Raw genomic sequence first — 23,083 nt, forward strand, 5'->3', positions numbered from 1 at the left:
CTGTTATGTAAGGGATTCTTTCTGTCCTACTTTGTTTTGTCAGCCCTTCCACTCCTTGCACAGCGTCAGCGTGGCAGCTCTGCTCTGCCCTCTGAACCTGGCAGTCCCCACACGTGTGGCTGCCTTCCAGGACAGGGCGGCGTGCCCCAGAAATGGGTGGGAGCAGATCAGAAGGTGGCACTGTTCCCTCGCAGGAGGGCTCGAGTCCCGCCAGGCTGTTCTGGCCACCAGCGTGCCAAGGTGTCCCTCACTGGGCAGGCTCCCAATCCCTGAAGTTCACAAGTGAAAAACTGAAATCACAAGTGATTCTTGTTTTCCAAGCAGAAAGCGGAAGATGGAGGTAGGAGCCAAAGACAGGATGGCAAATGTTTTGAGGAGAGCTCCTCAAAAAGTTGACAGTGTATTTTAAGAAATCATAAGAGACGCAAAAGGAAGAAGTGGCAATTTCAGTAAGAGTTGAGGTGTCGGAGTTTTCTGAAATGACCATACCTGGCCTGCTGGTTTTGACCAGTTCAGCTGCAATGCTTAAGATCATCAAGTTTCCTGGAAAAACAAGTGTTAGGAATTAAACAAATTATGGGTACATCAAGTTGTTACTGTTTTTCAGAGAATCGTAGCAGCCCTAATGTCACAGAGCTTCCTGTGAGTATGCGTTTTGAGCAAGGATGTGATAGCAGAAATCAGATGTAGGCAGCTCTGTTTTTCTTTGATGACGTATGTCACTTTCAGTTTTAGTGGGACAGTGCGCTCTTCCTGTTCGTGATTGCTGTGTCGCACCCTGTTTAAATATCTTCTAGAAAGACGACCGAGACTGAAGAAATTAAAAAAAAAATCCTAGGTTTTCTGGGATCATTTGAGATGAATTGTTATTAAGCATTTCTGCCTTACAACTTTTTAGAATGTCAGTGCTATTGCTATTTTTTTTAATAATTGCTATTACTCAAATGCATTTTGTTAGGGAATTGTTCCCTTTTGGAGTTCTCCTTTCTCTTTGGGTAATTTAGTCAAAAAATGTTGAAAATTGGAATAATACATAATTAAGAATAATGGTTACAGCACTGACTTATTAGGGAAGAAATGCAGACTGGCAGTCTCATGAGAAATATAGAGAAAGCAAAGAGAGAAGCTCTTTCCCCCCATGCTTGTCCCGTCCCTCAGTAGATAGATCCTGAGAAACCTGACACACTTCCCTGTAAATTTGAATGTCTGCAAATGTCATATAGAAAGTTCTAATGGGTGTTTCTGTGTGAATACAAAAACAGAGAATAATAGTCTTTTATTTCTATAGAACAAAATGTTAGGTGGTTTCTCTGCCTCTTTAGTGGAGATAAAACTAGATGAAAGGAGTATTCCCTGTCAAGGATCCAATGAAAAAGAGCAGAAAATTGAAACAAACAGCTGTAACTGATATAAAGAAAATAATTCAGGAGTTGATCTTAGGAAATTTAGAGAATTCAGATTCAGATGAATGGTACTTTAAAGGCAGAATTTTTATCACAGATTCTGTTGAATCTTTAATATGTTGCTTCTCTCCCTCTGCAAATTCATTTGTGCTTGTAATCTAATCCTGCTAAAACTAATCTCAGCCTTCCTGTGCTGCTGAATAGGCAGTTATAATAAGCAGTCTCTTGATTTGTGAAACTACCTGGTTTCAGAAACACTTATTATACCAAATAACTTTTCCTTTTCTGGGCGTTCTTGCTTATCTGTTTTTTGCTGTTGAATGATAACGTGATAGTAGGCATCATATAGTGATTACTTTCTGATTCCTGACTATTTTTTTGACTTCTGACAATATATTTTCTTCCAATTTAGCTATAATTTCTAATCTCTCTTTTGTTACTGTCTTCTGTATAAAGCATCATTTTCCAAGTTGGGTGTTCATAAATCCTTGACCACTATTTTATAATTCACCAAAAGCCTATTCTGTGTTTCACACAGAGGTTTGCATTGCAGGTAGGGTGGAATCTGTTATGTAATTATGTGCTGCTGTCTTCCCACAAGCTTGCAGAGTGTCTTATGTAGACAAATCCCTTTATTTTTACCACTTCATCCACCAGGAAGTTCCAGCTATTTAACTGGCCATGTTCATGGAACGAGAAGCCCTTTACACAGATACTCGATTCAAACATCCAAAGCTGTTTTCTGGTATCTCTTTTTATACCTTTCTACCTTACTGGTTCTGCATATATCACAGTCACTTCTTCCAGTGTTTGTCAGAAGCCCTCACATGTATGTGTGTGTGTATGAAAATACATATATATAATGTGCTGTTTGCCCAAAAAGTGATCCACAGTGTGCACATTGCTGGGAATAACCTTCCCTAATTTGTTGCATGCCTCCTTCCATCATCATTCAGTTGTGAATATTTTGGTGTGTGTTTGTGGCCCTAACTGTTAGTTTAATCTCTGTGGTAGAAACTGCCTATCTTTTTCTGTGTTCATTGATATTTTCATGCAAGAAATATCCTCTATGCTAAACTCTCAGATCCTCCAAACTTTACTGTACCTTTTCTTTTAAATTGGATGGGAAGAAAGTGTTTCCATGGAGTCCTGAGGATTCCCACTCCTGAAAGTTAGTTTTTCGCCCTCCTTGTATAGCAGGCCAGTGCTGCTTATCAGCAGTCAGGGTCAGGGGCACCAGGCCACTCACAGCTGAGGCATTCTGGCCTCTTCCAGAGGCAGACGCTGACATCTTCTGGAGGCCCTTACCCCAAGAAGGGAGATGATTTCCTGGAATTTTAATAATACCTTTTATGTTTTCACCCAAACTAATGTGCTTTAGAGTTGTGCTAATTGACCTGATATTCTGGTTTTAGATTTGTGGTGCTAACCCTCGGAGCTAATTTACACAATGCGCTTTGAACTGAACTTGGTAATGCAAATACAACGTCCTATTAGCAAACTATGAATGGTTCCTACTGGGATTTGTACAATGATTCTGAGCTCATTATTACTGTCATTCAATATTGTGGATGAGTAGAGGAAGAATAATTAAACAAAATAGTACTTCAAATCCCAAAGGGAATGTAAAATCAACAAAGTTGAAAACCCAGAAGTCTTAACTTGTGTTTAATATATACACACTGTGGAAGGAGAGGTAAAGCGTGGGTATGTGTTACACACTCAGCATAGCTACCCAGCCTAATTGGATGGAAAAAACGATACCCAGTGAATCATTTATTTCCCCCAAATGATTCTGCATTTCTCTGAATCTAAGACTTATGCTGTTACACGGAAAATGGTGTAAGAAGTATTTTTTCTAATCTTCTTTAAATATAAGTTTATCCTATTTTTCGTCTTCCAGAAGTGTTGCTTGGGGATTTAGCTGTGTTACTCCTAGTGATATTATTGGAAGTTTCAAAGCTAAAATGCACAAAACAGCCTAGAAAATGCCTCTTGCAGTCTAACTGTGGCAGCATTGCTGTGTAAGCACTTCTTCTTTCTATAGTTTGCCGACGTGTGAGCAGCAAAATCTATGCAAGACCTTAAAGGTCAGCTAAACTACTGCATATTCCTCAAGTTAACATAAACATAAAAGGTGATACAAGTCCACTTCTAATAAACACTAAGTGCTCTGGCAACCTTAAAAATGCAATTTAAATAAATAAATAAGCATGGGCAACCCAGGCTGACTGTTTAATTATCCCAGTCACTCAGCTAACCCACCAAGCAACCAGGTGGCTCCATGGCAAGAGTGTTGTGCAGCCTCGTGATTCCCAGCACTCTGCCCTGACCTGAGCACTCCAGCAAGGGGCCTGCAATGTGCTCAGCAGCTGCAGCTTGGACCAAAGGGCCGTAGAGTTCCCCTTGGCCTCATTTCTTCCAGCAAACACTTTTCTGCCTGCTCATCATTATGACTTCTTTCCTGCTTGAGGCCATTCATTTCCCTTTCTGTCACTTCTAAAATCCCTTCCTGGGCAGGCTGCCTTTACTACATTGCTAACAGCCCAAAAACTGGACTGGATACCTGAGCAGGAAACTCAAGTCTCTTCATCTTTAGGCTGTGGGACTGGTGGAAAATTTAATTCCCTGGGCCTCGTAGTGCAAGACTGATGTGATCCAGCTGGTGGCCTGGCACTCTTTCGTTTGCTTTATCACCTTTTCCATAAAAGTGTAGATAAAAAAAAATAGGTGGATATTGTCTAAAGAGTGGATTATTTTGTCCTGAGAGTGGCCAGTTCAGAAGTATGAGTTAATGCTCCCCTCGCGCCTTAGTGAGAAGAGAAAAATGAGGGAGGAAGCATAAAATCGTAATTTCGTGCATTTTGTGCAGCGCCAGACTTCTGCCATTGCTGCTGCTGTGGCTTTTGGGATGGCCTGAAGTTTAGTACCTTTAACTTACCAGAATTGGACATCTAGTTCATCTTTTATTTAAAACTTAATATCTTAAAACTTTTCATCTGTCCCTTGAAAAATAATTTGGGTCCTGCAAATGAAACCAAGCTGAATTTATACCTGAAGAACATTTGGTATTAGAACATGTTAAATGAAATTACTCTAGAAGGAATCTACGTCAGGCATTGGGAAGTTGTTTCATAACAACCAGAATGATCAGTAAAGTGTCCTTAAAGTACCAACTTGGGAGTGCTTATTAGACTCTGTTAGAAGTTTTCATTGCTCACAGGAAGTCAAATACTGCAAGTTTGGTATGAATAGGAAAACCAGAAGTAAAACACCCTGTGGTGATGAATGATTTATAGCTGAAGTGAAGGAGGAAAGCTGACAGGAACTTTAAAAAAGGAATTTGAAAGTCAGATGAGGAAAGAAAATAGAAGAAGGGGAAAATGGGAGAGAGAGAAGCTCCATAGACTTAGGAGCCAGAGAAGGAGACAGCTAGAGTGTATAACAAGACAAACAAAATGTATTGAAAAGAAAATCATGTTAAAAAATCATAAAAAGGGTGAACTACACCAGAAATGGGCGTATACAGTGAAACAAACAAAACACACTACATATGAGACCACTGCGTTAAGCATTAAGCTACTTAGGATGAGTGGATTCATTCTTCTACTTATATAGCAATGTTGAGACATCATGTGAAAGGCAAGGTCTTTAATTCTCTTCTTTTATGGACATTTCTCATACAGAACTCTTTGGTTTAATTCAAATAAGAGATTCTCTATTGGTGCAGCTTCAGAAAAAGATATCAAATTGGTGCTTCAATTGCAGACGAATTGCTTTACATTTCTGTAAGCAAAATATGAATCAGGTATCTTCACAAAAAAAAAAAGGTTAGCGCACAGCTAAAATATTTTATAGTTTATCTTGATGAGGGGAAAGTGCAGATATCTCTGTCTCTGTTAACAGGAAAGGGTGTCAAGAAAAAAAGATGCAAAATATTTTGCAGAATAACATAGGAGGAAATTACATGGTAATTTGCGGTGTAATGGGTTTTGTCTTCCATTAGAATCCCTTGTTTATTGTGCAGTTGATATGTACAACTCATTTGTAAAATGTACTTATGAGAAATCCTTTCTTTGGGACCACCTTAACTTAGTGATATTAAAGCTATCTTTTTCAGCAGCTTTAGTGTACTGCAGTTTTGCACTGGGAAGTTAATAATAAAATTAATACTGATTTTATACTGTAAGCGTTATTTTTAAGACAAACAAATTAGTGGTCCTGTCTTGAAAGCAATTCAAAAAATGTCTGCCCACTTAAGAGTTCACTTGTGTCTGTGACTGCCTTTTTAGCTGCTCAGAATTAATATAGACTCTTGATACGCATATTCTTATAGCTACCTCCATTTGGCTTAAATTTTGTAATGGTCTCAATTTCATTTTGCAAATCCTTATTCCAGCTTTAAACATTAATAGCCAAGATGCTTTTTAGGCATGACTGCGTGCTCATGGTCAAAACCAGTATATTTAAATTAATATGTCAAATATAGTTGAAGAGTAACTGATGAGCTTCCTGAGACTCCTGAGCAGCCCTGGGCAGGTTGCATACACTAGCATAAGTAGGCCAGGACAAAGGTTGTTAGGGATTAAGAAAAGTGATATATTCAGACTGCTTTAGTCCTGTTCCTTGGAGTGAGTATGGAACAGGCTCTGCTCTGTGTTTTTGCTGGACTGCTTTGCATTTTTTTTCGTGTTTAGGAGCCCTGTAATTGTGTAGCAGGAAACATGCGTAGTACAGCCAACAGTGGCCAAGTGGTTTATAAAGAATTTCTGAAAACTGAAGCACATCAGGCTCTGTGTGAAACTCTCTTCTTCTCTACATCACTTCCCATTGACAGCTATTTTTTAAAGATAGAAATTGCTGCTTTTCTGTGGGTATTCTGTAGTTTGAAAACCTGTTTGAGATCCTTGAAAAGAGTAGCATTAAAAAATACAAGTTAATGCTATTTGCAATTGTCTTTTGTAAGTAAATGTTAGTGTAGGAAGTCCCTGGTTTATTTTGAGTTCTATTTGTTAAAAATAAAATAGCTCACCATGCTGGTTTTTTTTTTTTTTTTTTTTTTTTGTCATAGCTGTTGCAATTTATATTTCCTCTAATGTTCAGTATGTACCTTTGAGCTCCACTGTACTTTCTTTAAAATACTCTAAGGAATAGATGTCTTAGTAGCCATTTGTTCTAGTGCAGTAAAGATAAGGGTGTTTTTTTTTTTTCAGTTTTAACATTGGGCATTTTTTAACACACTTTTTTTTTTTTTGGCTTTGTCACTTTCCAAAGCTCCTACGTTTGTACTCGTCTCTCTCTTTCATCTCTTTTAGTAGCACCATGGCAGTATTTGAGAGAAAATTCTGCCAGTTTATTTTCGTTTGTGCTACTGTGCTGCATTTCTGTACCCTAAAGTCTTGCACACGAACAGTTTCTGCGTTAACTGAATGTATTTGTTGCAATACAAAGCATATTTCATAATCCTGCTGGAGACTGCCTCTTTGGGGGTGCCTGGATTCTCACTAGGTTGTATAGCCTGGCTAGCCAATGTTTGAGGCTGACATGTAGCAATATTAAGTCTGCAGGAGATTGTGTGGAGTCCTTTTCTTTCGGACAAATTTCTGGAGAGTTTGGAATGATTTAAAGAAATCTCTGTCTATCTTTGGTTTCTTTTGTGACTTAAGTTTAGAAGCCAAAGTGGGTTACTCATTCAGTGTAATTTATTGGTTGTAATTCATGGTCTAAATCGTTATGCGTAATGCTGAGTATTTAAGTTTGGGAGAACATCTGCCATGAAAAGAATTTAGAATAGCTACGGTGTGTTTTAGAAACCTTGATACTGCTTAACTGCTGTGACCTAAGATGATCCCTGTTAGCAGTGAGACATCCTGCTGGGCCAAAACTTAACTCAGGATTTCACTTGTCTTTTATTTTGTCTCCTAAGATACTTTTTGAGTTGTTCTGACTTTTCATAGTGTACTTATTAGATGTTCTTGGTTATTGCCATGGAGCTTAGCTACTGAATATGGCCTAATAGTTCTCTGTTATTTGCCTCGAATAGTTATATAAACAGTTAATACCAGGCATTCTTGTTTTATCTAACAGTGTTAAAATAAATCTTACTTTCAGGAAAAAAAAAGTTGTGGCAATATGAGTAGCTAGTTTTAAGACTTTTAGTGCCTATGCACGTGTCGAGTCTGTTTGTCTTTTAGTTTGGGTAATGGTTTCCAGATGAACTCTTGTGATTGCTGAAAATCTGCAGAGGCCAAACTGGACACATGGCTCTCCTTGATACCCAGCCTCTGCTTTGCAAGGAGAAATGAGAAAGCAAAAAGAAAGAATTTTTTAGAAGTTATTACAGGGGGAGCGAACAGATGGTCAGTAAAGAAATGAAATCACTTACGTGCAGGCAGGGAGCAAAACAGGTAGCAGAAAGCGAGAAGAAAATGTAGGTTGATCGTGTCCCCCCACTTCATTCATTCCCTTTGGTCAGTGGGGAGGGGAAGAAAAAAATGAAAAATTCATCATATATTTTGGAAAGGACAAGACACCTATCATCAATATGCTTAGATAAATGCTTATATGATATTCTAAGTAAACAGTGGCCTGAATGGCCACAGAAAAACTAGCCAAGCGGTTAGGAGGAGGCTCTCAGCCATCTGATGGGAAGGGAGAGTAAAGCTCAAACCTCACCTGATATGTAGGAAAATTCAAAAGCTTTGGTCCCTTGAGAATGTTCCTCCAAATATTCTCCAGTGCCATGTAGTCAAACTTACGCTAAAGAGTATGCACCATTTCATGTCTTATTTCATTTGCAATAATTTAAAACCTGTCTGTAATAAAGAATACGTTTCTGAGAGACTTTAGCTTATTTATGTTAGAAATGTAAAGCACCAGCATGATTTGGATTTGGAGCTGAGTTCAGGTTTCCCAGAGTTGATAAGGTTGCCTTACAGTGCTAGGCGCATGGAGAGGCCTGCGTGTTTGTATGTTTTTAGGGTGTTTGTTTGATTGTTTGTTTTTCCAGGCCTGCATTAAATTTGAAGCTCTGTTTGGCATACCCCAAGAGACCATCTCTAGTTTTGGGTCACGCGTGGTAAAGGTGGCCAGACGTGTGGCAGATGGGCCTGTGGTTACCGGCGAGGCGGCGCGCGCAGGCCGGAGCCGCGCCAGGAGGCCTGGAGGCTGCCCCGGCTCTGTGGCTGCGGCGCTGGGTGGTTCCAATCACCACTTTATAACCCTGTGCCTTGGTTTCCATCCCTATGCTTTATATAGCCTCTTCAAATAGCAAGGAAGATCTGTTGTTATGTAACTTTAGTGCTCTGGTCACTGTTGTCCCAGTATTTCACCTCCTGTCCCTTTAATTTAAAAGCAGTATGCTTGTTCTAATACTGAATAATAATAAAAAATCTTAAAATTTGATCTGGCTTTTTTTTCAAAAGCAAATTATTTACTGGAAGTATTCAGAAAGTAACTTTGCCTTTTCTCCCCTGCTGTCTCCCACATGTAACACAGGAAGAACTACCATGTGTCTGGCTTGCTAGGTTTTGCGAAAATCTGAAGAAGCTTAAAATACATATGAAGCTATGGTAATTTCCTTCAATTTAGGCAATTTAATCATCACTGAGTTTGAAGGGTCACCTGTCTCTGTGGGTGAAAAGTACGACATACAATGCGGAAGGTTCAGGAGGTAATTTCTGGGAATGTCGGTTTTTGAAACGTGCCTTTTTATGCAGAGTGGGCTTTTTCTCTGCCCTGTTTCCTGCTCTGCAAGCTTTTTATGCCTTGCCCCAGAAGACAGATATTTCAGTTGGTACAGGCAGGGCTGCTGGTGCGCCTCTTTGTAAGATATCTTTGTAAGATCTAGTTTTCAGGTTTTTATGTCTTTGTAAAACTTCTGTTTATGCTGAAATTTCCTATATCTTTTATCTGTCCTAACATCTAACCTGAGGGCAAGACCTGGCCTCTCTGTTGATATCAGTAATTTCTATAGCCATGTATGTCTGGCTACAATCTTTCACATCAAAGTCAAGGTATTGCTTGATTCATTGTGGGTGTCAGCTCAAAATTCATTAAGTTGCAGCAAAGCCTGCAAATTTAAACCCGCTGAAAATAAGGTGGCAGCTGGGGGGGCAGAGAAACAAGCAAATGGAGATGCTTCCATGAAAAATCAAAGGGCTTGTTCATTACCAGGTTCTGCTATGTGAAACTGCCATCCCTCCACATGAGTTGTACCCGACCCCTTTCTGGGCTCTGCTAGTGAGAGAAGCCAGGTTGTCCTTGGTACTGCAGTGTCCATCCATCCCAGCTTGACCAAGGCTGGAGTGCAGTCTTCCTCCTGTTCGGGGTGCCCACGCATTTGAGGGAAAGGTAACAGCAGGCCTCTACGGTATCTGCCCCAAAGGGACTGCTAAGGAAGATGGGTTGTGCATTCTGTACCTCCCCCTTCTTCCTTTTGCAATGCAACATAAGTAGGAAAATGATATTCTGTCTTGTGCTCTGCAAGTTTGCATTTCCTTTTCTTTCTGTGTATTTTTATTATTACTTTTTTTTTAAATTTTCAATGGTTGGGGGTATGAAGCAGAAGCTGATAGCACGGCATTTAGGGGAAGAATGACTGAGTGCATGTCAGTGGTGTTCAAGTTAGATCCTTTATTTTTCAGTTTTCACCTATCAGAAGGTGAAAGGACGTATCCTTCGTCAGGACTGTGGTCCCTCTAGGTCTGGAGAAGCAGCCTGAATGAAGCCACTAGCTGAAATCTTCCTATGGGCAAGATTCAATCTATTGCTTCCCTCTGAGAGTTGCATGAGCATTACAATGACATGTGACAATAGATTCCTGAGAGTCCCACTGTCCTCTCGTGGGCTGGGACTAGGATAAAATCAACATTGCCAAATCACCCAGCTCCACCTCAGCAGCTGCTGTAGGCTCTCTTCCCTCCAAAGAAATTCAGGCTACCTAGCGGCCCTTGCATAGCACAGCCCTGCTCCATTCACATGATGCAGTCCCAGCAGAAGAAATGTGGAGATTTAATATCACAGATGTTTGGTACCAATGTTCTTTTGGCAATTCACCATTCTCTAGTCTAAATTTTGGCCTCATCTCTGATGACACTGATTTCTGTAGACTAATACCGTGCTCTTCAATAATGATGCTTAAAGGATGAGTGGATTCCTTAGAAGAAAGCACAACCAGTGGAAGAGACGGGTCGTAACTGCACATCTCAGGATTTGCTTCATTATTGAAAGATAATCAGTGAACCAGAGAAACATTTGGTTGATTGAGTTGACCCGGATGTCAGCTTTTTTCGGAGCATTTGTATGTCTGCCTTGAACCACCTATTTTCCTCTCTTTAATCCTATCCTTTTCTCTTCTTTTTAGTTAAGTTCCCCAGGAATAATGAACTGGAAGAGGCTGTTGTTCTTAACTCGTAGCTAGTTCTTTGGGTTTTTCTCTTGCTGTCAGATATTTTTAACTTTTAACTAATGATGTCTTTTCTTTTAATTTTAGCATTAATAATTATTTACAAACTTAAACCCCAGAAATCTGCCAGAAATCTGTGTTAAATACAGAGGGCTTTTTCACACTCAGCCAGTTGCAATTGTTTTTATATCAGTCTTAAAAAGAGCCAAATCTCACTCGAGTTTCTGAAGTCAGGTAAAAATGTTATTGAAATTAGTGGGAGTTTTGCTTTACTTTGCTAATAAAGCACTTGAAAAGCAATGTAATGGTTGTGGAAGAGTGAGATTTAATGGTATAGGCTCTGACTTTGTGATCTAAGCGGGTAATGTGTGACAGTTCTCTAGTGCTGGGTCCAGAGCTGCTAGCAGCCATTTCAACTGCTCCACCTTTTGGTTTTCAGCCATGGATTTAGGCCACGTTCTTTACTGTGAAAAATCAAGTATCTGGTTTAATTATTAGAAGAAACTTATGCAGCTTTCAAGATGTCAGGTTTATGCTCTGCAAGAACTAAAAAGGCCACCCAAGTTTGTGGCCCTTTTATTGTGGCCCTCCATCTGACCAGGATTGATTGTAAAATGGGATTTTGTTGGGAGAACTAGGGGAGGAAAAAGATTATATGACAAAATAAAATCACTTTTCCTCAATTAATCCTTTACAGGGGAAGTCTATTTTTAATCTTAGCAAACACCCTGGTGTCTGATCTTCCATAAGTCTTTATATTTTTTTATTTTAATAACTCCCCTCAAGGCCAATAAGAGCAAAGTATGGAAATCCTCAGAGAACTCATGGAAAAACCAATCCTATTCACTTAAATATAAACCATTTGGACTGTTTATGCAGAAGAAAATCTCATTATTATTATTTTGTCTGTCTTCTAGTACTTTGTTAGTTGGATTTGAGGCATGCAGAGCTTACAGTCTACGTGTTCTTGCTTTGGAGTGATGGTGAATAGATTCATTAAATTACTAAACTAAATTCTGCTAATTTGTTGCTTGTCTTCTGTTTCAAATAAATTATCTGAAAGGCTGAAAGTATTTGTGGACTTGTTGCAATGCTGCTTGTGATTTGCTTCAAAGAAAGTAGCCTCCAAGAATTATTAAGCAAGGTTTTCCTTCAAGGAAAATATCCAGGTCACAAATCTTTCAATTACATGCACAAGAAGGCAAGGAGACCAGACTAGTCTGGATAGCTTTCTCCTGTAGAAGCAAAGTTTGCATTTCCTTTAATTTAGTTAAAACATTTGGCAGGAGAGAGTACAGTTTAGAGATGTGAGGTGATTTCCAAATGAGTGCTAGCGTTTAAATGACCTACTTTTGACTAGTGGTGTGTTCTTGTGCATTACTTTTTGTCATTGAATAAATGCTGATTTATTAAGCTGTGTGCTTCAAGGGCATTGTGAAATTGCATGTCGGGGCAGGACTGAACTGTGAAAGTGAGAATTACTCTATCAGATCATACCCAATTAAAAAGTGACAAGCACAGCAGGAGAAATTGAAAGCAAGGTTTATCTTTCATGTAACATAAGAAGTCACTATATCGGTTAGAAACAAAGTGAGTGTGAAACAGATTCTCTACCTCTTCTTATCCCTCTGCAAAAATTAATAATATCTACTGAGTTTATTATCAGAAAGAATAAGCCTGTGAGTTGTAACAGCTCGTGGTCAAGGATATTGCGACAATGGCAGGAGAGTGGAAAGTGGCCGTGTCCCTTGAAGCCATCTGCTGTGAAAGCGCGTGCTGAACTCCAGGTCAGCACACTGGCACCTGACAAAGGGAGCGTTGGAAAACTGGTCTTAGTTAACATACCTCTGTAGTATGTCATTAAAGGAAAACTCTCTGGAGTTCCACGGGAAGCATGGGGAATAAAAGAGCGGTAATAAAGCCAGGAACTTTTACTAAGCCTTGTAGTTGTTATAAAACTCTGCTATGGAATAAAGAAACTTATTTAGTTTCTACTGCCATTGCAGAAATCCTTGTATAACCTTTAGTGTAGCATTCCCCAGTGTTCTTCTAATAGTGAGGTGGAGCGGGGACTCCATAAATGAAGGCTACTGTCTATACAACATACGCTTTCCTGATCCTGCTGGATCCACATTAGCTGTTGTGTTGCAGATCTTCTTTTGATAGTGAATCTGGATTAGAGAGGCCATGGACAAACTGTAGCATTTTCTAGAATATCCGGGTGGATCTTTGTTCAGTCAATCTAAGTAACAGCTAGATATGTATATAGTTGTGTGTGTGTGTGTGTGTGTATGCAACTTTAGAACAGCTGATCCTGGCAATGCCAGGATTTCAAATTAGGCTTCGGTGTGTGAAGTTTTGTGTTTTGAGGGTGGTGAGGGGAGCGGGGAGGAAGAACAGAAGGGCAAAGCAAGAAACACACTGGAATGTTTAACATGTGTTAGTTGTATCTGGACACTTTCCGTAGGTGTATCACTGTCTCGAGATCAAAGAACTGGGAATGCCAATCACTAAAACCTCTTGACACAGCTGTACTATTCCTCTCAAGTGCGCATATCATTTGGGGTGATTCCACAAAAAGGAGATAAATCATTGTAGAGAATACAGTGGGAGGAGATCAATGGGTAGATTTACAGGACATCCATCAGATCCATGTAGCAAACTCTGCCTACAGCAACAGCAATTCTCTGCAGAATGTATTTTCGGGTAAATCATATATGGGATTGGTGTGCGGTGAGTTGTTAAGAGTGTCTAGTCCTACTAGACTTAGTGTAGGAAACCAGCTGTTAGGGAAATTAAAAAAAAAACTTTTTTTTTTGTCAAAATATGAAGTGATTATTCTTTACGTTCTCCATTTTCTGAGAGGGAATTAACTTTTCCCTCCACTCTTGCACAAGATGGGCGTATTGATGACAGCAACAACAGCTTTGTTGTTTTGTGTTATGTTGAGTAGGTGGTTTATTAGATTTTATTCTGAGCGAAGAAGTTGCAGAGACATAAATCTATACTTACAAACACATTTTAAAAACAAATCTATATGCCTATTGTATAGGAATTATCATTTTCAAATGGTATGTGTAAAGCTATAAGAGATGATTTTAAAGAAATTACAGATATACTATTGCCTAACTTTGAATTTTATCTTGCAGTGGCCAGTGTAAAAGAAAATGCAATAAAATACATGGAGATGCTGGAGGATAAACTGCATAGGTAAGGATGACTTATTGTAGAAGGCCTTGAAAACTCAGAAATGTTTCTTAATGCAGCACTGGTATGCATAAGAGAGAAAATGTGCTGGAGCTTTGTTCTTATGTTCTTATCTTTTTATTATGTCATTTGCTATTACTGTAACACCAACAACAAAAGCTATAGAATGTAAACCTACCCAAAGCTGGAAATCCCATGGGTGTTGTTGTTACGACCTCTGCTCATGGCCATGCTGGAGGTGCTTTGCAGAGGGCCTGCTGGTACCAAGGTGCAAGTGAAGGAAAGGGTGGCTGGGGCAGAGCCCCAGTGCCTGGTGCTTCTCAGGAGCTGCTGAGATGGCCGGAGAGAAGGGAGCACATGTGTCTTTATTAAAAATTAGTAATCTGATGTTTCTAGGTTGCATGGATTTAATTAACATATCAGGATCCCAGAATTAAGCAAATTTCTCTTTAAGTGTTGAATACTGGAAAATCTCTGAAGACTTTTTTTTTTTGTTCTATGTAGAATACTTCTGATAGATTTGCAGTCGTGGTTTGTTTTTATTTATGCCTTTTGATACAATGTTTCAGTTGTCTACCCAGAATTTTCATTTTTGCATCAATATTTTAATGTGTTTTGATGGGTCTTGTTAATGGGCTTGCAGCATGTTCTTTTCCCTCATCATGTAGTTTTAGTACTTGTGAGAGAAATTCCAATTGTGAACATCTTGCTGCTATTCCTCCTGCTTCCATAAGAAGTACCGTTTCTGGAAACAAATTAGAAGTTAAATCCTCTTTTCAGCACTATTTCATATTTTGGAAGCAAGTGCAGCTAAAACATTTCTTTATTAACAGTAGTTGACAATTTCAAACTTTCCTCAGCTTTCCTCAGATTAAATCACATTTAGGAATAATCAGGTATTATAATACAGTTTGTTGCTTTTGTATGCGAGAGTTATATTCCTTAGTGCCCTACATACTTGACCTTTTCCAAGTGTTGCTATTTAGAGGCCAGTGGTCTCCCTGCATTTTCTGAGGACACAAATGCACGAAGTTCACGTTGTGTGTGTACTAGTGCATGTAACATGCACATCTGGGCTTGCCAATAACTCCTGTCCCTACCTGTGTGTGTGGATATTCTAGCACTCCAAAATGTTGCAATATTGGCAAGCTTTCAAAAATTCCCTTCCTGTTCTTAATTTTTTTTTTAACTGTATTGGCCAAACTTCCACAGATGAGGTTTATTCCAGTACCCATGACAATTTTTCAGTACGTACAAATGGCACAATTCTAAAAATAGTTTATCCCTAGTAATTAGAAGCTAAGATTTTCTTTTAATATCAGTGGGAAAAGAGAATCTATGATGTTTTTACCAAGAAGGATACCCTGAAATACAATACCTTTACAATCTTTTTATATTTATGCGAATGAAGTGATTAGGTATTTGTTTTTTCAGAGGTTATTTGAACTTTGCATAATGAACTCCACCTGCTTTATTGCTTGCATAATTACAAAAAAAGTAAGCAAAACTCTATTTTTTTTCCTTTTTGAGAAATACATTGGAGGGAGAATTTATCTTTTATTTGGTTTTCATGTAGATGCCCAATTTACTCCTTATGTATCATAGGCTAAGGAAGAGTATCTAAGAAAGAGAACATGTGTGTTGAAAGAGGTAGAACTGATGCCTTTAGAGATGCCTTTGAAACGAAGGGATGATTAAGTCTGTACAATGAGAATTCAAATAGACTTTTGGAGATTTTCTCCAGGTGTTTCCCAGCACCTGTTTTGCTAGGAAATGTTTCAGATGGAAGCAGCGTGATTCAAAACCCTTCAATTTAAGGTATAGCTTCAATATAAGGTAAAAATGTAGGGTTTTTTTGTACACCTTTATCGTAAAGGAGAAGTAACAAAGAAAATTCAGACTGAAGAAGGCTTAATGAGTGTGTATGTTAAGTGTAATACACTTTGTGTGAGTGTATTAAGTGTAAGGAATCTTAGCTTTCAGCTCATCTCTTTAAGTGTTTTACTTACAGAAGCTCAGTCAGCTGAGCATCTTCATGTGGGACCTTTGTTCTTTCACAGAAAATGTGTTTCTTCATCTCACTTCTTTACAGTCTGTGTGAAGACTCTGCTGTAGGCCTTTGTCATCACCATTGCTGAAGGGGACTTTAGTGATCCAATTCTTTGAGGAACTACCAAGTTCTGCCATCAGGGATCCTGAGTCATGTGCCGGTTTGTAAATGGCTGGAGCTCATAAGCTGAGCACAGGAAAGAGTTCTATAGAGCCACAAAAGGAGAAGATTTAGGTTGAAATTTCATACTTAAATGTTGAATCCGAAAGGAATATTTAAGCACCTAAATAAAAGTGGACATATTTTGCAAGATGCAGGGTACCTCTGAAGACCTTTTTAAATCAATGGAGTTGAAGAATGAGTATCAAGTCACATTTGTTTAGGTATTTAAAATTGGAATCTAAATCTAGACTTAGAGTTTATAAATACTGTCCTGATTTTGAAGGTTTCCATGAAATCACTTGCCCTTAAAATTGGTAAGAAAAATATGTATTTCTATATGAAAATTTTCATTGTCCGAGTTATTTGCTGGCTTACGTATCTCACCAGTGAAAGCAATGTGAAGTGAGTGAATATGTCTGTCACTTTGCACATACCTCCTGCATCTCGTTAGATCTCTGCCTTACCTTCAGTCTATTTCCCTTGTATCACACAGGGTTTGTAAGAATGCATATACATAAAAAGATTGATCTTTGTGAGAACTGAGTTTATTTGATAGCTGGAAGAATCCAAAGAAATGTGTGGAACAAGATAGATTTTTAAAAATTGTCGTTTAAAATGTCGCTGTCGCAGAAGCTAGTAAACGTTCCAGTGTTTACATAAATGTATGAAGTGTTGTGCCAGTTCAGTATCCTCTCTAAAATATGCAGCAGAAGGATTTTCTTCTTTAAGTTCATTCTTTTCTTTGGAAACGCTGCTAATTTTCTTGCAGTAGTGTAGAGTATTAATCCATTTTATTCAAAATATAAGAGGTTTTTAAACCAAAGCAGACCAAAGTATCATTAATGATGCAAATCAGCTTCATCAGATTGAGGGTGAGATAACAATGCTCTATATTTCAAGCTTCCATCTGCTAAGTATCTGGAGAAGCATATTTGGAATGCATTGCCCCTGCGAAATGTATTAGAAACTGATAATCTGTGAACGTTTGCACTCTTAAGCAAATGGAGTAAATGTGGCAGAATTGTTCCAAGAGAGTGCCACGTGAAGACTTCTTATTTATATGTTTTGATATGTTTGACATTTGCCATCTAACAGCTGGGTTTTATGGTACGCCAAACAGTTTTTGGGTGGCAGTGCACATTAACATGCACGTTATGACTGAACCATAGCCTGGGTAATCACAGATGTGATAAATATGTAAAGAAGGAACATCTCCCAAAAGAAAATACATCTTGAGGGAGAAAGAGGCAGAGAGCAAATAAAACGTGAGGAGAATCTTGGGACCATCACTAGTCCTTTTGCTCACACTCAGGATGTCGGAGCCAGATGTATCATGGAATATTGAACCCTGCATCAGCAGAAACCCCAGAAGGAGCTGAATTTTTCACTAGTTTAATAATTAGGCTTTTAAACCTTTCTCAAGGCTGTCCTTACTTCATACAGTAAGGTGAAGGTTCCTACATCCACCTGGAACTTTTTAGTCTCCTGTGCCCACTGAGAGCCCTGTTTAAACTCTGATACTGCCTTTGAAGAGAAGTCTGGTATCGAAGCCTATGAGTATAAATTTGCAGTTATCAAGCGTTTTAATGCAAAGGTCCGCTCTGACAGTCTACAGACTCTTACCTGTAAGGGTAAAATTTCATCTTGAGCTGCAGTGTATCATTGTATAAAAAGCCCAGTGTCTGCTAGAAGAGGACTGCTGTGCTGAAGCTCCTGAAGGCCTTAGAAAGGCTTCCCCCTCCTAATATATCACAGTGCAGACATGCTTGGAGTGCCATGCAGCCTGCAAAAATTTTTGTGTAACCCAGGACCTGCTTGACTTGCACTGAAGGCTGCTTCAGCTGAGGGTCGTATCTCAGCAGTGCATAGATTCCACTGAAATATCCATAGATTGGACTGAAATCTTGGTCCACCTTTCGCGAAGACTGTGGCTTCCACTGTGTGTCCAAGAGAGCATGCAATCTCATGCCTGGCTTTAAAATGATCTGATTTTGCTTACCATTAGTTCTACTGCTGTCTTGTTAAATGCAGGTAAGGCAAAATGCTGGATACTTATAGGGACTCATTTAGTCCTTTTTTTATTCTTCCCAGCAGGTCCAAGTCACATCCAGCTGTGAGAACATTAGCTCCAAAACTGCGAGCAGCAGACAGGTCAAATGTGATGATGTATTCCTTGGTATCTCCTAGCCCACATGGTGATGGCTTCTAAATCCCTTATCACAACGGCCTCAGGCTGGAAACACTTTTTTTTGTACCAGTCGATGTAAAGATGACATTTCTTGAGCTGAGGGAATTTAGTGTGATTGTTGTGTACTCCAGGCCTCAAAAGATTATTCCGTGACTTCCATTCTTCACACACACACACACACACAAAAAAAAAAAAGGGCATTTACTTGCTTTTTCTAATTATCCTGTAGGAATCATAAAATTATTTTGGAGGCAATCGTATTTTTTAAGAATACCTGGTGACAATTACACAAAACTGTTTTATTGCGCTATCTTCTGTATTGATCTGCAAAAATAGGGAAATAAATATGCCTGCTTGTAAAATGTGATATTGCAATGATAGTGTGCTACCATTTTTGATCTTTGAATGATACAGCATCTTATAACTTTGCAAAGGTATGCAAAAACTTTCCTCTTTTTTTATCCCTGTCTGTAGTTTGTCTTGGCTTGTTTTCTATTGAGCAGTGTTTGTTCTTGTTTTAATAGTGGCTTTTGTCACCTCATGGATGTGAAGCACAGGAAATGTAGTAGAGTCTTTTCCTCATGTAACGTGCTCATTTGTACAACTCGTCATTTGATGAGGCAGGAAGAGAACTTTGTCATTTAGGACAACTTGCTTGCACTTGCATGTACTGAAAAAACAGCAGCTTAACCCCAGGCTTGTTTTACCTGGTATCATATATCTGTAAGGGATTTATTTATTTAATGTGGATAGTCACTTGCCGTTTAGATGTCACTTGTCTAGTTCAGAACAAATATGACTATAACCTGGTTGCAGCCTCAGATTGCTGCTGCTTAGTCATTTCATATACTATAGAAAATGGGGAAAAAAAGCAATGTGCGGGAAGTGAAAGGCGGCATTAAGAAGTTGTTAGAGGCTTTGGCTTTCAAGTGTGACTCTTTTTAAATTCTAAGTAAACTCCTTAAAGTTTACTTACTGAAGTACAAATGAAATAATTCATCGAAGTCTTTTTGTAGAGAAGCTAAGAGCAAGGACTCCCCCATATGCTTGCAAAGGGGCGTTTATGGTAGCTTTCTGCTGATGCAGGAAAAGAATGATACAGGCAGCAAACTAACTAGGTTAGCATCACTGTCCAACTTGAATACATGAAAGTAGCCACGTTTGTCATAATGACTTCATGAGACTGGAACTCACAGACCTGTATGTTAGCTGAGTTGTTGGCTTTCATGGCTGGCCCAGGCTCTTCTGTAGAAAATCTACACCAGTCAAAAGAAACACTGACTTGGCTTTTACTGAGATGCCAAAATACTATGTGTTGTAAGGTGATTGCTGCCTGCTGCAGAGTCATGACCACCATATGGAAGCCATGAAACTCTCCATGTGTCAGATGAAGCCAAAGAAGTCCTCCTGCTCATAGACTGTGTCAGGCATCTCCCATGTAGCTGTTCCCTACAGCTTACTTAAGGTGAACTTGCTGTATTAAAGCCCTGTATCTTTCTGGCACCAGTATGTATGGAAAGGGACGCTCCCACTTCCCGTGCACTGCATCCAACCTTACTCATGTTGCAAACAGAAGGATGGGAGGTGAGCGAAGAGTATTAATGTTTCTTATGCTTCTCTCTTCAGATCATTTATGTGCACATCCTATGAGGTGCATGACATACTCTCTGCCTAGCTGTGGAAGGAAGGGCTATTAATAGGAGACTTATTATGCCACAGTACCCGAGGTGTTACACGCTCTTGGGGAACTTGCTTGCTTCCGCGCTGTTAGACCAGGCACATATTCTCATTGCAGCTTCACCTTTTTCAAGTATGGGGCAGAAAGCCCTGGATTCCACATGCTAAAGGCAGAATTATTTGTAAGGATACATGTGCTTGCTTCCTCTGATGAAGTCCAGAAGAAATGTGGGGAAGGAAACATGCATTGTGCAAAGGAGATCTCGGGTACTCTCAGTTTTTAATACAACTGAAGGTCTCATCTTCCCCAAGCCCCATCCCTTCAGGCGAGAATGATCGGAGGGTCCCACATGTTAACAGGACTAATCAGGATTAGTTGAGCCCACATTACATTCCAGTTGAATGGATATAAAAACCCTCAATGGTTATAAATACCCTCAGTAGCATGACCCATTGAGGGGGCTTGTTGATGTTACAGTGATGACCTTGGAGCTCAGAGCACATTAATAAGGCTGAATGAGTGCACTTGGACTTGGCCAGTTCTTTCCTGCCTGTTTATAATTTCTCTACTCTTTCTATCTTTTTCTAAGTAGTATTGACTACATAGAAGAAATGTTTCATTTTCCAGGCAATCGTTGCCCACCTCTTCAAGATGTTGTTTATGAGTGATCGTCATCTACCTGAAAAAGAGCCCATAGATGTCAGCGAAACCGTTGCCTGCCCTTGTAACAAAGGGCTGCAGGGCTGGGTCCTTTGTGACTATCTTAAGTATTGAAAATCTGAACCTTGGTTAGCAGTCAGTGCTACTGACAGTGGATATGGTAAATAATTGATCAGATAGGTTTTGCCAAATCAAAAGGGAACAAAAGGAATATGTATGCCTCTGTGACATCTGAAGGCATTTTGCCCCAAACATATTTCCCTGTTCTTTATCGTAAAACAGCCCATTTTGAACATACTGTGTAGTGTTATGCTACTGACGAGTTCCCCCCAGACCTCCAGACAGCAACAAAAACCTGGTATGGCTTCAGCAGCATTTAAAAAGCACTGCAGTGTCACCATACTCACATGAGGATGTCTGAATGCTTTTCTTTGGAGAATTGGTCCTCTCCATGCATTTGGAAGAATGCATTCTTTTTAGTTCTCTTGCCTCATTCTTCAGTTTACTAGAGAGACACTTTCATGAAAACAGAATTATAGTTTCTCAGAGGGTCGTGTTTTCCTAAAATTCATTTCCAGCCTGAAAACAGAAATTTAGCTCATTACACCTATTTACTGTGGAAAGTTTATGATCTCATGGGTTGAAGGATTATCATTTCAACTACATTACTGGTCTCAGAACACAGGAAAATAATAAAAAACAATATTTTGAATAGATGTCTTTAGAGGAGAGAAAATTTGGGAAAAGCAGCACATATTTGCAAAGTTGCTTCCATTCACCATTTGGAAACTATATTCAAACTCCTTTATTATCCTACTAATCTCTTGTATTAATTAAATTGTAGTAAGGGAAAGTTCACTCAAAATATTATCAAATAAAGAGACTTGTGAATAATGAAATGCAAACGAATAGGAGTTCCAGTTAATAAATTATAATTAACTGTTGCTACATTGGCCCAGTCTTATTTAGGAGATATGTCCTTCTTTGAATAGTTTTGAAAACTTAATGATAGTGAATCCAATTAACAGAGAATAAAACATTAAATACCATTTCATTTCTTTTTTTCCTGCACTTTAAACATGCATGTGCTTTCTTGCTTACTCTTCCACCTTTTTATTTGTTCTATCTTGAAGTTAGCATTTCTAGAGAGAGGACTTTCCAGTTTCCCCTTTGTCATTATTTTGGTTTCTTCTTACCCTTTTATTCCTCTCCTATGATTTTTAGAACTTTATTCTCACCTTCTTTGTTTAGTGTTCCCTTTTATTCCTTTATTTACTTTTGTGCATGCTCACTGGTGTTACTGAAAAAAAGAAATGTTGAATGATAGGAATTTAAAAATGTGCTTCATTCACAGAAAACCTGATTTCACCCTTACAGCACAGCAGATTAGAGATAGCTCATACTGAATAGTACAGGTTCTCATTAAATGCCTGTATTGCCTTCACAAATACTTGCAGTATATTTGAAGGTATCTATAGTTTCCTGCTAGCATATAGTATCTTATAAGTAGCTGATACCCCAGAGGGCTGTGCTGCCATCCAGAGTGATGTGGACAGACTGGACAACTGGGCGGTGAAAAACCTCACGCAATTCAACAAGGCCAAGTGCAAGGTCCTGCACCTGGGGAGGAATAACCCCAGACACCAGTACAGGCTGGGGACCGAGCTTGTGGAGAGCAGCTCTGCGGAGAAAGACCTGGGTGTCATGGTGGATGATAAGTTGACCATGAGGCAGCAGTGTGCCCTCGTGGCCAAGAAGGCCAATGGGATCCTGGGGGTGCATTAAGAAGAGCGTCTCCAGCAGGTCAAGGGAGGGGATCCTGCCCCTCTACTCAGCCCTGGTGAGGCCGCATCTGGAGTATTGTGTCCAGTTCTGGGCTCCACAGTACAAGAGGGATGTGGAGCTGCTGGAGAGAGTCCAGCGCAGGGCCACAAGGATGATCAGGGGCCTGGAACATCTGCCCTGTGAGGAGAGGCTGAGGGAGCTGGGCCTGTTCAGCCTGGAGAAGAGAAGGCTGAGAGGGGATCTGATCAGTGTCTACAAGTACCTCAAGGGAGGCAGTGAGGAGGATGGTGCTGCCCTCTTTTCACTGGTGGCCACTGACAGAACTAGAGGTAATGGCCACAAACTGAAGCACCAAAAGTTCCACAGGAACTTAAGGAAAATTTTTTTAACAGTGAGGGTGACAGAGCACTGGAACAGGCTGCCCAGAGAGGTTGTAGAGTCTCCTTCTCTGGAGATCTTCCAAACCCACTTGGATGCAGTCCTGTGCCACGTGCTCTAGGTGTCCCTGCGTATGCAGGGGGGTTGGACTAGATGATCTCTAGAG

General features: G+C 39.5%; 1 protein-coding gene across 1 annotated transcript in view; it reads left to right on the forward strand.

The window, feature by feature from the left end:
* Positions 1–23,083, forward strand: part of DISC1 (DISC1 scaffold protein) — a 169,892-nt gene that overhangs the window by 108,054 nt on the left and 38,755 nt on the right. Inside the window, exon 10 of the mRNA XM_088534839.1 lies at positions 13,959–14,019. Within this exon, the coding sequence (XP_088390965.1) occupies positions 13,959–14,019 (61 nt within the window). The remainder of the gene's footprint in view (positions 1–13,958; positions 14,020–23,083) is intronic.

Source organism: Tinamus guttatus, unplaced genomic scaffold, assembly GCF_059628265.1.
Source record: "Tinamus guttatus ecotype Peru unplaced genomic scaffold, ASM5962826v1 Tinamus_guttatus_pri_ptg000601l, whole genome shotgun sequence".
Classification (NCBI taxonomy): Eukaryota; Metazoa; Chordata; class Aves; order Tinamiformes; family Tinamidae; genus Tinamus; species Tinamus guttatus.